The sequence below is a fragment of the Macrotis lagotis genome, chromosome 3, assembly GCF_037893015.1.
Source record: "Macrotis lagotis isolate mMagLag1 chromosome 3, bilby.v1.9.chrom.fasta, whole genome shotgun sequence".
Taxonomy (NCBI): domain Eukaryota; kingdom Metazoa; phylum Chordata; class Mammalia; order Peramelemorphia; family Peramelidae; genus Macrotis; species Macrotis lagotis.
This window is the reverse complement of record NC_133660.1, coordinates 63,334,255-63,351,601: the sequence shown is the minus strand read 5'-3', so window position 1 is coordinate 63,351,601 and position 17,347 is coordinate 63,334,255. Positions and strand designations below refer to the sequence as shown.

The following is a 17,347-nucleotide window of genomic DNA, read 5'->3' as shown; positions in this document are numbered from 1 at the left end:
TAGTCTTATTATAAATTTTGATCAGTAATTAATCATTGCTATAAACTGTTATATAGTATGATTTCCTCTTGTATTAGCCAATAAGTCATTAGTAATTTTTTCGTATCTCTTCCTCCTTTCGCTGCCTTTTTTATTTTCCTTTTCTTGTTTCTCTCTCCATCCCTTCCCCATCTTCTTAGAAAATAGAAGCTAAAAGAGAAAAAAGAATTAAATTCACTGTAAATAGCTTGTATCAGATGGCATTTCATGACACAATATATTTTATAGTCATCACAATAAAAAGACTTTATTAACCAACAATAAACCTTATTAACATTATTTTTTTATAATCATAGATTATTTACCAAAATATAATACTTGACAAGGTATCCATGATAACAATTAGATTTGGCCCTCATTCAGAATCATTTTCTATGTTACAACAACTTATTAGTCTAGCATTTGATTCTCTGCTTCATTTTATTCAATTGTGGCGCACTGCTTAGACAGAATTAGGTTGATTGCTCTTAACTATGCAAGAAGTTAATTTGATTCCTTTGCCTTAAAAATGGGCTCTTGCATTTGGTAGAGAAAACTTTCCAGTATATTTTTGGGAATTCATACAACCAAGAGCTACCAGAATTTATTTTTAACCTTCAATTTATTCTTCCCATTCTTAATACTAAGCTGCCCCTTAGCAATTTCATGTGTGACTTCTGAGTATGGTGATCCCTTTGAATCTGCTCAGAGCTTTGTGTATCATAATATTGAAGGATGAGAATCAAGCTCCTCCACCAAGGTTTGACCCTTAAAAATATCTTTTTTCTTTTATAACCATTGCCAGAAGCATAACACTTAATCAGTATAATAGAAATAAGGATTAACTATTTACATTAATTTATGAGAGAATATAAGTCATAGGACTATCTATGACCCTTTCAGACATGTTGTAATATTTTTGTGTTCCTGTGTTTGTTCAAGGCCAGTAAACTAAGGATCGTTTTTTGATTTATTTATTAAAAACATATGGAATATATTTTGGGGGGCTGCCTGAAACCAGAAAAGGAAGGTTCGCATTGAGCTTTAAAATTTAAGTGGGTATGGTGATTTTTAGATATAAATTCTACTATCATTCAAATATTTGAATTTTGGAATTCATTTTAAAAAGTGGTTTTTCTATCAGGTCTGGGGATTTATTTTCCTGTGTGATGATGAGTTATGATTTATTTTTCCTGTCTAGCCCTACATAGTCAGCAAAACTGGAGGGGCAGAGGAGGGAAGAAAAAAACCTGAACTTTCATTTATCTTTTTATAAATGCACAGATTCTGTAATGCATACAAAAGTAGGTACATTACACATGAATCTTTTTGTCTTTTATCTCTCTCTTTTCTCCTTTATGAATCCTGTTGAAAACTTTCAGTATTGAATGTGAGGAATAAAGGTACAAAAAAGCTTTCTGGTTTATGCCATCATCAAGGGGATGATCTTGCTGAAGATAGGGATTTACATTTCTACTTCAAAATAAAGAAGGAAATTTTTTGGGGGGAGGATTTGTTTTGTTTTGTTCTGTTTTCCTTAGATATTTCTGGTAATTTTCAATGAACTCATTTGGTTTTTGTGAAGGCTGAGTCATGCCTTGAAAATGTGTAGATGTGAAGCATGGATATTTTAGGACTTTTGGTCCTCGATGTTGTATGTTATAATTTTGCAAGGTGGTATTAAGAACATAATGAAGACCTCATAATTTAGACTTGAAGAGTAGAGGAACACCTCCAGTTTTTCAATATTAGCCATTTCTCCCATTTATTACATAGCTTAACATATATTCCATGTTTAAACATTCAGCAAAATTTCAAAAAGTTACACTAATTAAACAATTAAAACACTTAAACAAGAATAATAACCTTGCTTATCCAACATGCACATGGATACAGACTTCCTGTCTCCTGGGACCTGTGAGCAGCACTTCTGAAATTACATTCTATCTGTCTCATGACAAAATGCTATGCACTGAATTCAATTCTAGAGCATTTATATAAGTATTTAAAGCTCCCTAAACTTAAAAAAAATCACTTATAGCTTCAGCTCATATTGCTCAGAAACTGAAGTGAAATTTTGAAATCAGTCAAATAGTCTTGAAGAAATAGGCTGTGGTTTGGCATGGAAAACTTATTTTCACTTAATTCTTCTTGGTCTTGTTTCTCTTGGGCCAATGGGAAGAAAGGAAAATATTGGACTTTGTTGACATGCTAGAGATCATTATTTTATAATGACTTCTTCAAAAATCTAATTTAGGGTCTGTGAACCTTTAAAAATATTTTGATAATTATTTTAATTTAATTGCTTTCCTTGTTCCTTAAGAATTCTATTTTAGAATTTCAAAACCATTATTATGAGAAGGCATCATCAAACTGCTGAAAGGATCCAGGACATAAAACAAGTCAAGATCCCTTGATCTAATTGGATTGTGGGAAAAATAATCCACTGCTTTATATTCAAGTACTCAGGATTTGCCTACATATGTATAAGTTGTCTACCCTGATAGAATGTAAACTCCTTGAGGTCAGGGAATGTTTCACTTTGAGTTATTTTCCTAGTTTTTAGCTCAGTGTCTGTCACATAGTAGGAGTCCAATAAATGCTCATAAATTGATAATATCATTCTAAACTTTATTTGGTTCACAAAACAGTAATGATTTTAGCATGTTTTATATAAATAGAGGAGGAAATCAGAATGGATTCCATGAATAATTGTGTTCTTTAAAGATTTTTTTTTAAATTTTCATTGTTCAGTGATGGGTTTTTTTTTAGGTTTTTGCAAGGCAAATGGGGTTAAGTGGCTTGCCCAAGGCCATAAAGCTAGGTAATTATTAAGTGTCTGAGGCCGGGTTTGAACCCAGGTACTCCTGACACCAGGGCTGGTGCTCTATCCACTGTACCACCTAGCTGCCCCTCACTGATGGTTTTCAGGGGAAAAGTCTGCAAATAATGTCTTAGCTAGAAAAATATGTGCTTCTTAATAAGAAATTCTCATCTTAGTCTATGGGAATCAAGTCTTGTACCAATTCAGCCTCCTAGTAGAAGGAACTCTTCTCTGTATGGGAGATGGGTGGTTTTGTTTCATTTTCCTTTTCTCAGTCTACATTTGCATGTATTTAAGTGGTTAATAAATATGAATACTTTCTTATAATTACATTCAATTTTACATGGCCGAGTTCTCTGTTTTCATATTAAAATCAACTCTAATATTTTTCAGTCTGACTATATAATCAGTCTTTCTTTCAGCTCAAATAGCACTTGTGTTTGCCAAGAATTGTATATGAGTACACTTTTCATGTGTATGCTATACCTTCCCTGGTTCTCAGTCTGTAAATAGAATCTGTTTTTAAGCCCTTATGATACTTTAGCCATAATTTCTTCCTTGAAAGTTTCCCCTTATTTTGAGACCCCCCCCCAAAAAAAAGACTTTCTTCGATGATACGGCATTTTCATCCCTGCAGATTGTGAAAGTACTTTATTGTCCTCTTTCTTTGCCTATCCACCCAGTATTTGTTCTGACTGATTGGAGATACCATGTTGTTTCATTAGAAGTTATGATCTAGTCTGATACATATAATCCATTTGGACCTTTTGAATAATGGGAAAGAGAAAGAAAAGTGATGACTACTTTTTTCATTTTCTGTCTTATATTTTGACTTCCCAATTTTTCATTTTAAGATAAAGAAGGAATGAGATGATGCATTTTTTTCTTCTGATTTTCATCTTCTTGGGGAAAAATGAGAAAGATATGTAAATTAGACTTGACAAAAGAATGGGACCATTTTTCTTTTCATTTAAAGAGTAACTTTGAATTTTCTTAGAGAACTATTTCTAATTATATTATTTAGTATGTGGATAATATGCAGTACAATAGAAAGAATATTAATCTAGGATAGGTGTCAAACATGTCAAACCAGATTTAATATAATTAAGAGATATTTAGCAAAAAGAAATAAAAGGACAATAAAGCATAGATAATACTGATATGTTGTTTTTTAAGCCAATATGCATAACAGTGATTCTTAGGTATGGTTTAGTGTCTCCCTGTTCTTATTTGAGCTTGACAACACTATTCCAGGATACAGTAGACTAGATTTAGGTCATGGCTCTGACAGTAGCTTTGGGACCAATAGTAATATTTAACCACTCAGCCACAGCTTCCCCATTTAGAAAAAAAGGAGATGATCATTTCTATGCTCTCCACCTCAGAGGCGAAGTACTTTTGAAATTTCAAAAATGAGTTGTAACAACAACCAGTTTACAGGGAAGCCATGTAGTAAAACAAAAAAAGTGAATTTTGGATTTGGGAGTCTTCTGGGGATTTCTATTTGTGTGAACTTGGCAAGTCATTTAATCCCTTTTGGTCCTTCACTCCTCCTCTGTGCAACGACTAGATGATTTCTGAAGGTCTTCTAGCTTTGATCATATCATCCATTTAACTTCTCCACTTTTAAGCTGAATTTGAAAAATTTTATTTCCATTATGGTATGATAATTTTTAAACCTATTCCCTTGAAACTCAAGAAGAGTCAAATGACCAATAGAACCTTGTCAAGTATGTGGTGACACTTTAATTTGAAAAAAACAAAACAAACACACAGAGTATTTTAAACAGATTGAGCAACGTTCCTCTATGTGAGATGCAGATTACCATCTTGAAACATATACAAAAAAAAAGCCTCAACTTTTTCCTCACAGTGAATACTGCTATGGAACCATTGCAGTTTTTATGGCCAACATATACACATTGAAGTATGATTATCTACAGACACTTTTTTTGTTATTGTGATTCAAGAAATACATGAAAGACCCTCATGGCCTCTTTTAACCATAATTCTGCCTTTTGTGAAACCTTTGCTAATAGCTAAGGGTTTTAGGAATATTCATCTACAGACACATAAGGAGATGTGATGAAGCTAGAGGTGGCAGAAGCTGACTTGGAATTCCTGCTTGAACACCCATTGAAACTGGTGTCTCTTGAAGCTGCCTTCTTCTTTCGTATAGATTTAGAGTTGGGGTCATCATTGGGGTCGAACACCACTGTCACAGACTCCATCCTGGACACAGTGTACATGCTGCTTTGTTGGGTGGGGTGAAACCTGGTAACCCTCAGCTCTAACTCATCATAAGTGGACACTTCAATGAAAGGACACCAACGGAAGGCCCTCTTGAAACCTGCTCGGAATCTGAAAAGAAAACCAAGAGAATGAGAGACTTATTTCTATTTTCTAATTTCATAACATTCTGATTTAAAAAATTTCCTTCTTATTATATTCAAACCTTTTAGAAAGTCTGTTGAAGTTGAGCGGTTGATGCTGGTATCATCCAAAGAGACTGGAATTTATGAGAAAACAATGGTTTGAGGAAGAATTTTAACAATAATTCATGAAGTTTTAGGATTCTGAAAAATCCAATTTTTAGTGTGCCCTTGTTGAACTTATTATATAAGAATAAAATGAGCAATAGAAGGAAATGACAAACCATTCCAGTATCATTGCCAAAAAAAACTCCAAATAAGATCACAATGACTAAAACAAATAAACAATCATAAAATTTATAAAATGCAAATTTATTTCTCAAAACCCTTCAATGATTTAAGGGGTTCTTCATCCAGGGTCCATAAACTTATTTTTGAAAATATTTTCTTAATGGTTTTTAATTTCATTTGTTTGCTTTGTATAATTATAATCTTTATGTATTTTATTTTATGCAATTAAAACCAGGGATATAAAACTTCACCAGCCTGCCAAAGGGGTCCATGATACAATGTGACATTAAAAACAATCATTGATCCCTGGACTTAAAGGGCAAAATAATAACTAACAATTAAGTAACATTTTGAGATTTGCACAGTGATTTAGAAATATTAAGCCACCTGAACCTGAGATTATCATGCAGAATTAGGCATATTATTCTTCTCATTTTACAAATGAAGAAACTGAGACTGAAGGAGGTTGAATGGTTCATCTAGGTAAGATACCTAATTAGTATTTTGGACTAGATTTGAACTCATATCTTTCTTTTTCCAAGTCCATTACAGTTTGTGGCACAGTGGATAGAGCATTGGGCTCTGAAGTCAGGGAAAATATTAGTTAAAATTCAGCTGAAATCTTTATTGCTGTGTGACCTTGGTTATAACATTTAACTTCCCTGTTCACTTCAGATTCCTCATTTGACAGAGGAAATAAGCACAATAATAACAACTGAGAAGCTATTTTTCTTTTGTCACAAGAGATCATCATTGCATCACCTAAACTGTAGCCCTTTCCCCTTCTCCTTTTGATGTTCTTGCCAGCTTCAGTTCATGTGGAGCTACTATTTTAACAGTATTATTTCAAATTTTGAACTCATCTTCTTTTATCCTTCCTTGCTTTCATTTCCTTATAGCTGAAAAAAAAATTCTAATTTAGTTGGTGATTTCCATGTGCATTCATTGGATTTTTAGAATAGAATATATGCTCCTTGAATGCAGGAACAATTTCTTTTTTTAATATGTCCAGCCCATAGTGAGTGGTATAGTAGGCATTTAATATATGCTTGTTGATTGATTCAGAATTTCATACTTAGGATTTTCCTTGGCTCAGTTTATGTCTAAAGAATTTAAGTCTTTGGGATCCTTTCTATCTTTTCTTCAAAGTCTTGGGAATTTACTTTCCTAAAATTGAGTTCTGTGCATCTAACTATTGTAGTTTTCTTCTTCTCTGGGATGGGTTTCAAAATGGAATGGTTGATTTTACCCAAGATTCCTATCCTATTTTAGAAAGAATTCCTCTTTTTCAGTGGGAATCAGATCATGAAAAAGACTTCCCTTTATTGATTCATCTTCCTTTTGAAAAATGGAATCTTCATTAAGATAGGACAAGAAATTATTAGCAAATCTGCTTTTGGTAAAAAGTGAGGTTCAGCATGTGTGGATAATTGAAGTCTCCTAACATTACTTTCTGGTCTCTACTTGCAATTTCTTTCCTAAGGCTCTCATCTAATTCTTTGTTGTTGTTGGTCTGGTGATCAGCAATATGCTCCAGTGATATACTCCATCTTGTTTTAACTCTCTTGATCTTCCCTTTGAATGCTCTCTGTACTCAATAAATATTTGTTGAAAGAAGAGGTTCTAACTATAAATTAAATGCTAAAAAGGAAAATTCAATCCTTTCTCTGAATTTCAATTAGTTTTTTGGTTCCTGGATTTTATCACATGAGTATATATTTTATTAATATACAATGTTACTCAGCCTTCCTCATTTATCTAACCCATATCTTTTGAATAGGATATTAGATATGTATTCTTGACCCAGAACTCACACAACCAAATTTCAGTAATCCTCATGAGTATTTGACTCTTTGATTCTTTGCATAAGGATCATTAATTCAGCTTTGTGCTTTGCTTTGTTTTGTTTTTTTAAACCATACTTTGAGTACACACACACACCACACACACACACACACACACACACACACACACACACACACACACACACACACACACAGAGTCTCTGGCTTCATTTTTAAATTCTTTTTTGATGACTCCTGTGAACATTATAGCTTCTCTCAATGGTGACTAGTTCAGTGAATATATGTAGACAATTTTCTGTCCTCAATTCTTTTCTAGGTTATAGTCCTTTTGATTAAATTGCAAGACTTAAGACAAATAGACTAAGAGTGGCTCATAGAATTACATGTTTAAAATCCTATAATCTTTAGATTGTATAAAGTTATATAATCCTACTAAGGGAATCAGCCAATCCTAGACCACTGTATATTAAGTGTAGAAGTTGAGTGAAATAAATCAGTATGGGATAAATGTTAGCTGCTTTTGCTGGTGAAACTATTACCATTCTATTATAAACTTCTTTGCATTTTATTCATAGGATCACCAGTCCAGGATGACCAGCTGGTTGGGTTGGGGGGAGGAAATAAGCACTTACTTTGAGCCAAGGATTGAACATTTTCTCATTTGATCCTTACAACAACCCTATTTGGTAAGGTGCTTTAATTGCCCTCCTTTTATAGTTTGAGGCAAGCAATTTAAGTGATTTGCTCAAGGTCTTCCAAGAGTTCTGGATCAAGATTCAGAGGAGCTGGGTTTGAACCCTGCTTCTCTCAATTACTACCTGCGTGACCTTGGACAAGTCCCTCCACCTCTCTAGGCTCAGTTTCCTCTCCTGTAAAACAAGAGGGCTGAATTAGATGATTTTTAAGTTCCAGTTCCAAGTAAAGGGTCCTATGATCCTATGAATCTTTCCCGATTATCTGAGGGCAGAGTATATGTCTTGTTTAATTTTTATCTTCCCAATACTTAGCACATTGAGTTCTTGGCAAATGGTGCATACTCAATCAATAGTTGCTGAAGAAATAAATTCCAAACACACTGAGTGACTAAAAGACTTTCAGTTTTTGATATTAATTTCCCAAAATGTGCTGTTCCCTCCACTCTATTCTTTTGTGATGAATATGCCTAACCCTTTCTATTTTACTGGATCAGAAAGGTAAATAGTTACCAGTTGCAAATATATTTTATATTTTCCTCACAAGCACAGATTCCTAAGAAAATTAATAAAAGCTATTTTTTTCAGCAACTAGGGTCTAATCTATATCTTAGGAAGGTGTAAATGCAGTTCTTTTCTCTGAAAAAATAATATAAAGGCATGGAATAATAAATTTAATTTCTTTAACATCAGTTTTAAAAAACGAACTACAATGTCTGGATTAGATTCAGCTTTATCACCTTAAAGAAACAATAAATATGGATTATGTAAAAAGGGTATAACAAAAATGAACATTTCTATATAGAGCTTCTATGAGATAGGTACTATTAGGATTCTTATTGAGCAGGTAAGAAACTTGAGTCTGAGAGAAGTTAAGTGAATTCCTGAGGGCCCACAAATTCATTGTGAACAAAAACTAATGATTATTTCCATGACCTTTGGAAGGTCCTTGTTCAGTTGTTTAATGACCCCATTTAGCATTTTTTTGGGCAAAGGTACTGAAGGGTTTTGCCATTTATTTTTTCAACTCAGAAATTGAGGAAATTGAGGTCAGCAAGGGTCAACTGACTTGACAAGGGTCACACAGCTAATAAGTATCTGAGGCTGAATTTGAACTCTCTTTTGACTCCAGGGTTGGTGCTCTATCTACTATGCCACCTCACTTCCCTCCCTCCCTCCCATTACCTTACAAGCTCCTTATGGAAAACCACTGTTATTTTTCATCTTTTAATCTCTAGTGCTTAGTACTTTTTCAAATAATAAGCACACGTTAAATATAAATTAGAAATGTATTACTTATTATTTATTCAAGTGAGAACACAGGCTATATAGAGACTGAATGAATATTACAAAAAAGGGTTAGCATGTTTAAGGGTAACAGTGAATGATGGACTGAAAATAGCAACAATATGGTGTTTAGAGCATCATATTATTGAAATATAGAAATTACAAAGTAAAATGGTTCCTATACATGGAATTAGAAACGTCCTTATTAGAGTACTATTTCCAAAGCTAGACTTCCACAACTCCAAAGAAAAATTTTGAATGGCTATGGAGAAAAGCAATGAAAATAATTAACAAAATAAAAAGAAAAAGCTTGATTTTTTTTAACCTAGGAAAGACGTTTAAATGGAATTGGAAAGTAGGATGGAAGGGAAAGATACTTTTAAATTTCTAAAAACTGGCAAGCATTTCTGCTGAGATCACAAAAGGAGGAAGGACGTTTAAATTGTTTCATAAAGAGGAAAGGAAAGAGAACATATTAAGTACAATGTCCTAAGCTTCAATATTTAATTTAATGTTCACAATAACTCTTGAAGGTAGATGCTGTTATATAGGTTGAGGAAATGGATGCAAACAAAAGTTAGGTGACTTGTCAAGGGTTACATGGCCCACTTCAGGTCAAGTTAGCTACCTTAAGCTCTGCAATAAATTGCTAAAACAATGGTAGTTTTTATTTTTTTTCTACAGCAATGTTCTGGGATGGTTTTCCAAGGGACCCTAGTTCATATCCCAAGAGAATCACAACAAAACCCCAATGGGAGAGAATGTATTTTACCTTCCCTGTGATAGTTCATTATAAGGCTTATATCCAAAATAAATGCACTTAGTTTTATTCCACAGTTCCCCATTTTTCTGTCTTCCAAAGGTCTCATTATTGTAATCCTTTCCTCCTTTCATACCAGGTCGTGGTACCTTAAGAAGATTGTATCTCTGACATTGGCAATCACAATTTTGGGGTACAACAATAGTTTATGGATACAACTAGGAAAATCACCCCATTCCAGCACCCTAACCCATTCTAATCCCATAAGCCACCTCATGGCTGAGGTAGGGGTCCTTCTAAAGTCAATCTCTGTGCTGGCAGGAATTGATAAGTAAGAACTCTACCTTTCACATTTTCTGTGAGTGGGGCATAGTTTTACAATGTCACTCTGATTCATCTGTCTCTCTCCAACACAATACCTTTCCTCCTAGCACCAAAAAGATTTTCCCAAAACACTGGGCTGCCCATGTACATCCCCTATTCAGCAAACTCCAAATAGCTGTCTGTTGGATCTAATATAACATACTATTTCTCTTTTATTTCTATTTTGTGTAAGTTTTTAAAGTACATAATTATTATCACAGTAGCATTTGCATAAAATGTATAAGTAAATACAAATATAATAGGTGTACACTCGATTTTTTTTCCTTAAAGGGATATGATCAAAAAAGCTTAGAGACTAGTATTTTAGAGATTTATTCACAGTACTTTAGGTAAAGGGGGATGTGACCTCTTACTTCAAAGGTTCGGATTCCAAGATTCAACAAGCATGTCCTGTTCAAAATATGTTTCTTTGTGTTATTTCAAAAATAAAAGAAAAAACTTTTTTCTTCTTGGAAGGTTTATCGATTTTGAATTAGTGTTGGTTAGTTCCTGGGAAGAAATTAAAATTTTATATAAAATCATCCAACAGGCTTAAGTTTCTGTAAAGAAAAATCTTTTAAAAATTCATTGAACATTTTCTTCTCAGATTATTTAAAATATGTAAACAGTTTATCATAAAGAATGTAGTTTCTTTTAATAGAAGAAAAGAAGAGATGACTAGAAGTGAGATTCAAAATGAACAACTTTGGGGGCTCCTAGGTGGCCCAGTGGATAGAGCACTTGCCCTGGAGTCAGGAGTACCCGAGTTCAAATCCAACCTCGGACACTTAATAATTACCTAGCTGTGTGGCCTTGGGCAAGTCATTTAACCCCATTTGCCTTGAAAAAAAGCCCCCAAATGAACAATTTGGTAGAAGTGTATATAATAAGGGTCATTCTGTGAGTCAGGTCTTCCAAAGAAGAAAAAAAAGTAGATCATGGTGACAACAGAAACAATTACTTTCTAACTTATTTTGAGATGTATTTCAAGTTTGATTGTAATTTCACTCTAATACTTAATTTAAATAAAAAAATTCCCAAACATTATTTGAATCAAGAAGACTTCTGGTTGGGGTGGGGTAACAAGTGAGAAAAGATAAGATAAAAAGAGAATCTACTATTACTCCTCTAATTGAAAATGGATGATATTTTGTGTAATAAGTGTTAATTCAGTTCTTAAAAACTGAAAACATTTGACTGTCAAAATTTCTACTAAACAAAATCATGGACTTCAAAAGAAATTTGATCTTTATGAAGAGCAGGTAAATCAAACCTTTAAAAAGAATCAGTTACTTTTTATCTCTCTCTCTCTATATATATATATATACATATATATGTATATATATATATATATATATATATATATATATATATATATATGCTGTCTTTCCACCCTAGACTGTAAATACCATGAGGGCAGGGACTACTTTCATTTTGATTTTTGCATTTCCAATGACTAGTCCAAGGTAGGTAGGTATTGAATAAATCTTCTTTGATTATAATGGGATTCTTAAAACAATATAAGTTCCTTTTAATGCCAAAATGAAAAGAAGTTTTATAAACATCTATATAACCCCTCCTCTTTTCCTTCCTATTGGAAACTGATGTCATGATTGAAGGAGAGCTCAATGTATTTGCACACACAATTTATAATGAAGTTATATTTTCATTCATTTGTTCATTTCACTCTTACCTCTTATTGAGACAGCAGTAGATAATTGGATTGTACATGGTGGAACTCATAGCCAGCCAAAAGATAGCCAGGTAGATTTGCTGGATGTATTTCCATCGATTCAAGTGCTGGTATATTCCAGTAATGATGAAATATATGTGATAGGGCAGCCAGCAGATGGCAAATGTCACCACAACAATAATCATCATTTTCACCACCTAGAAAGGAGAAATTATTTTTTTAAAAAATGTATTAAAATTTAAATAATAAAAATATATTAAAATTACTCTTAAATTCACAACTTTCCATGAGGAATTTTGATAAGTAATTGGGGTTCAATGACTTGTCCTGGGTAATAAGTACCAATTGTCTGTGATCAGATTTGAACTTAGGTCCTTTAGATTCCTGGGCTAATGTTCTATCTGCTATGCTAACTAGCTGCTCTTCCATTAGGAAATTCTAAAGAAATTTTTATCAAAATCATGAGTCAAGTATATATAGAACTGCTGTTTTGAAGTTGTCATAGTATTCTTATACACAAGATACATTCAATAAAGAATTGTTGAATTGAAATTAACATCAGATTTTAATAACTGATATACAAAATTTTCCCCTAAAAGTGACTTCAGCTTCATGTCTTAGTTGTAGTCTTACTCTAGAAGATCCCATCGCCATGTTGATTTCCTTCCCCCAATGATGAGTTCTACACAAGGTGGAAATATTGGAGCAGAGTCCCAAGCTGGCCAACCTTCAATCCTCTCCTAGCTCTATTCCTGATTTTCGGTACTCTTTTTTATTGTGGAGTTAGGAAAACTGTGGTCCAGGAAGATTAAACAATATATACAAAGTCACACAGGTGGTTTTGTGTAAGGTAAAAGGGAGGTGACTTGTCCAAAGTTATATAGTATCTGAGACAGGATAGTAATTCTGGTCATGCGATTCTAGAATCAGTGCTTTTCTGTTCTATCTTCTTAATATCAGTGTTAACATACCTCTTAATTATTAAATAAGAATAATAAATAATTTTTTCTTTCTTACTACAAATAATTATTAAAAATTTTTTCTTTCATGCTATATGTAGAGCACGTGACTAGAATCCAAGTCAATAGAGGTCTTGACTTAGAAATAGTTTGAGGATGGAAGGGATTGGTGATATGACTTGGAAATATATAACCAAATTATTCAAATAGTGAACATGTCCCTTTATCTTAAGGTGGAGATTTAGAAGGAAGCTGATAAAGTTTAGAGTCTTAGGAGGTATAATTCTATAGACAGACAACTGGAACACAAGAAAACCAAGTTGAAGGCAGAGCATCCCTAAGAATTTGCTCTCTCCACTAAGCAAGTGACTGACATTTAATTGATTTGACAATTGCAGTTGAAAATTCAGGTCAACAACATATAGAATCTCAATTGTAGCTATAAGGAGTAAGGGCCTTGATTTTGTGTTTCACTGTAGACCCTCTATTTCAGAGGTGAGAAGTTTTTTGTACATTTTAAACCTTTCCTTTTCATGTCCTCAAATGCTTGTGATGATTTCCTTGTATGTTATATTCATCGTTATAACTGCTCTGACTGATCTTTTAAATCAATTGATCATTTAAATGTCTCTCAGTCAAGGTTCTATATTGTTTTCTTCTATAAGAAGTAGGAGGCAGATCCACATCCAGAGAAAAAACTATGGCATCAGAATGCAGGCAAAAACCATATATTTTCACTTCTTAAAACTTCTTTTATATTTTTCTTTTTTCATATTTTCCTCTTTAGTTCTCATATTTCTTTCACAATATGAATAATAAGGAAATATATTAAAACAATTGTATAACCTATGTAAGATTACTCACTGTCATGGGGAAGGGGGAGGGATGGGAGGGAAGTTAAAAAAATCTGGAACTCAAAAACTTACAAAAAGATGAAAGTCAAAAACTATCTTTGCATGTAATTGAAAAAATAAAATAAAATAACATAAAAAAGAGGAAGAAGCAGGATAGCCTCTAGGATGTCCTGTGAAATACAAGTGCTTCTATTTTATCATTCAAATTCTTTCATAATCTTCGTCCCAGTCTTACTACATGTTACCTTCCTGCATACTGTGGATATTTTAATAAAATTGGCCTGTAAACAATTCCATTTCTCCTCTCTGTGTCTTTATATACATTGTGCTGGTGTCTAGAATATAATCCTTCCTCACCATTCTGTCCAGCTTATTTGAAGACTCAATTCAAATGTTACTTCTACTGTGAGGTAGATAAATTTCTAATGACTTTTTACATATTTTATTTGCTTATTTTTATTCATGTCCCTCTCCTACTGCTCCCTACCACAAAGTATTGGGATGGTTTCATTTTTATATCTACCTGTATCCTTAACCTATTAAGAAATACTTGATAAATGCTTAAATAATATTGATTATACATTAGGAAATTTAACTTTATATTAAATTCATTGTAAAAATAGAATTAGGGGAGGGAAATATAAATGAAAATTACACTAAATGGCTACTGAAGTTAGACTAAATGTAACGATCAGTCCTTTCCATGTTATTTTTCTACTTGTCCCCAATGGAATATATTCTCCTTGAGGATGGTGGCTAGTTCTTTATTTGTAAAATGGGAATGATAATAGTACAGCTCCCCCTCACAGTACTGGCTATAAAGCTCACATATATACAGGCCAAGTTCTGGGTAACTAGCTAAATACTAACAAATGGACAAAATATCTTGATATTCAGCATGGATGTGCTGAAGCCCTAATGCTTTAGCATTTTCTGGGCAAGTAACTGATAAAACGCAAGTTAGCTTCAGGGTATGGGCCAATTTTTCTCCATGGGTCTTCAACACAATGCCAGCCCAATATCTCCATTTCTCCCTTCCCTCCTATTACAGATCAGCTTTCAAACAGCACTTCATAGTGATAGAACAGTCTCCAAACCAATCCTGTATTTGTTGCAGATATAGCTGGCTCTAGACAGTCTTCTCATCTCACATTCTATCTTCATCCAAACACTGATCACATAGAGAGATGGAACCAAATACTACCACTGCACTTCAGACACCTGGAAGAACACTCAGGAATACAATTAATAGAATTTTTTATGATGATAGTCTCTCATTTTTTTCTTCCTATCTTGGGCATGGAGCTCATTTATTGCTTTGGCAGTAAAGTGGAGGCAGCTGCAGAGGGCTAGTGTCAAGAAATACCAGGTCTATAAGAAGGATGGAACTATTTCAGAGCTTTATAATATACTCCTACACAGACAAACAGGAATAATTTACAGGTCACATTATGACTTCTTATAATAAGCTGTAGGTACATTTTGCTGGAGAAGAAAGAAAAACCTTTAACTCTGACTCCTAGATGGGTTAGGCTAAAATGCATACAGTTGTTCCTACCTATCACTTTGAATTAATGTGGGTGAATGCTCTAAGTTTAGGTCAAATAAAATAGAACAGAGAGATTAAAGTAAAAAGCAATAGCTAAATCAAAGAAGACAGGGGTGAATTTTTCCTTTAGAAATGAGAGGATTCTTGGGAATTATTTTTAATTTTCTGGTTGCTTGTGTTCAAAATCAATTGTAATGAGAGGTGGCACTTGATCCTGGTTGGAATTAAAACCCTGGATCCTTCCCCTAAATACCTAAGAGTCTATTGGAAGACTGCTGAGACCAATATGAGCTTCTAGAAACCTGATAATCATGAATAATATAGGACTAGAAAAATTGAGGGTCTTTGACAGAAAGCATCTCAGGCAACCTCACAAATTCTGGAACTAGAGTTGAAATCCTAGCTTTGCTTATTCCCTGTAAAGTTAGTCTCTCAAGGTCTCAACTGCCACATCTATACCATGCATTCTCAATATCTCTAGTTCTAGGATTCTATGACCTCTGGATCTACTAGATATCTGGATATAGTATCTGGAGCTTATTCCATGTATAAATAGTTCTGTAACAAGAATGATGCCTGATCTTGGACCATATTTCTCATACACTTTCCTCAAGAATTTGGGTCCTTGGTTGAGCTTTGCCTTTTTCCCCCTCTTTGATCATAAATCATATCTCCATAGTACCACCTGCAGCCTCCATATCATGTGGCCATGTATCTATTTCTATATATGTAAAACATACCATTTATCTCCATTTTATGTTATTTTCCATGTTAGAATATAAGCTCTTTGAGGGTAGAGTCTGTTTTACTTGCTTTTATTTCTTCCCCCCAAAATCTTAGTATAATGCTTGACACATGCTAAGTAGTTAATATTTGCTTTATCATTCATTTATCATCATTCATGTGTCTTTTGAAAGAGTGACTTTGCCTAGAGAAGGACTGATCAAAGATGTAGGAGAATAAGGAAAGGACACAATTATGAAAGTGTTTTAAAAAAGGAGATGTTGGTCTAGGGTACATATAATGCTGGCAAGGAATCAGGGAGAATGAAAACTGAAGAAAACACATTTTGAAATCAGGAAGTTGACCCCCTGAAACAATAGGTCAAGCAGAGTGATGAAGATAAAGGACAGATTTTACAGAATTGCTGAATCAATATTAAACTGTTGTTTGTCCCTCGTTCTTGAAGGTGATTCCATGACAAGCACATGAACTGGATTTGAGTGAGGGAGTGCTGTATCTTCATTTTCTCCTCCAGAGCCATCTGGCTCTAGTGGTCAGATATGAATTAGGAAGACTGGAGATGGCCCTGGATGCAGGATAATCAGGGTTAAATACTTGTCCAAGTCACTTATTAAATTGATGACTAGAAAAGGATTGAGAGAGAGAGACAGACAGACACAGACAGAGAGAGACAGAGAGAGAGACAGAGCAGAGACAGAGAGAGAGAGAGAGAGAGAGAGAGAGAGAGAGAGAGAGAGGTAGACACAGAAATAGAGAGAAATGGAGAGAAATGGAGAGACTGATGGAAATAGAGAGACAGGAGAGATGAAGTGAGAAAGAGACAGGCAGAAAGATAGACCAACAGCGATATCAAGAGATAGTAACCAAGTCAGAAAAAGAGGGGGGTAATTGAAGGAACAAATTCCCAGAGAATGGAATAAATGGAACAGTCACATGGTATTAACTTTGCTAAAAATTAAAGATAACTTTTCCAGAAAAAAAGGAGAGGAGAATACATTAGGACTGAAAAAAGTTTGAAGGGGAGAAGACAAGTTGAGGAGGACATGTCTGATAGTGGTGTGTACTTTTTCATGAAAAGCAAGAAAGTGAATTTTGTTCAATGATTAAGGTCTATCCAGTGTACTATGGTTCTGTAA

At 33.9% G+C, this 17,347-nt stretch overlaps 1 protein-coding gene across 1 annotated transcript in view; it reads right to left on the bottom strand.

Moving 5' to 3' along the window:
• Positions 1 to 378: 378 nt before the first annotated feature.
• Positions 379 to 17,347, bottom strand: part of TACR3 (tachykinin receptor 3) — a 97,766-nt gene continuing 80,797 nt past the window's right edge. The window contains exons 4-5 of the mRNA XM_074228769.1: positions 12,106 to 12,302; positions 379 to 5,203 (exon numbers count right to left, since the gene is read on the bottom strand). Coding sequence (XP_074084870.1) covers positions 4,891 to 5,203; positions 12,106 to 12,302 — 510 coding nt within the window. The 3' untranslated portion in view covers positions 379 to 4,890. The remainder of the gene's footprint in view (positions 5,204 to 12,105; positions 12,303 to 17,347) is intronic.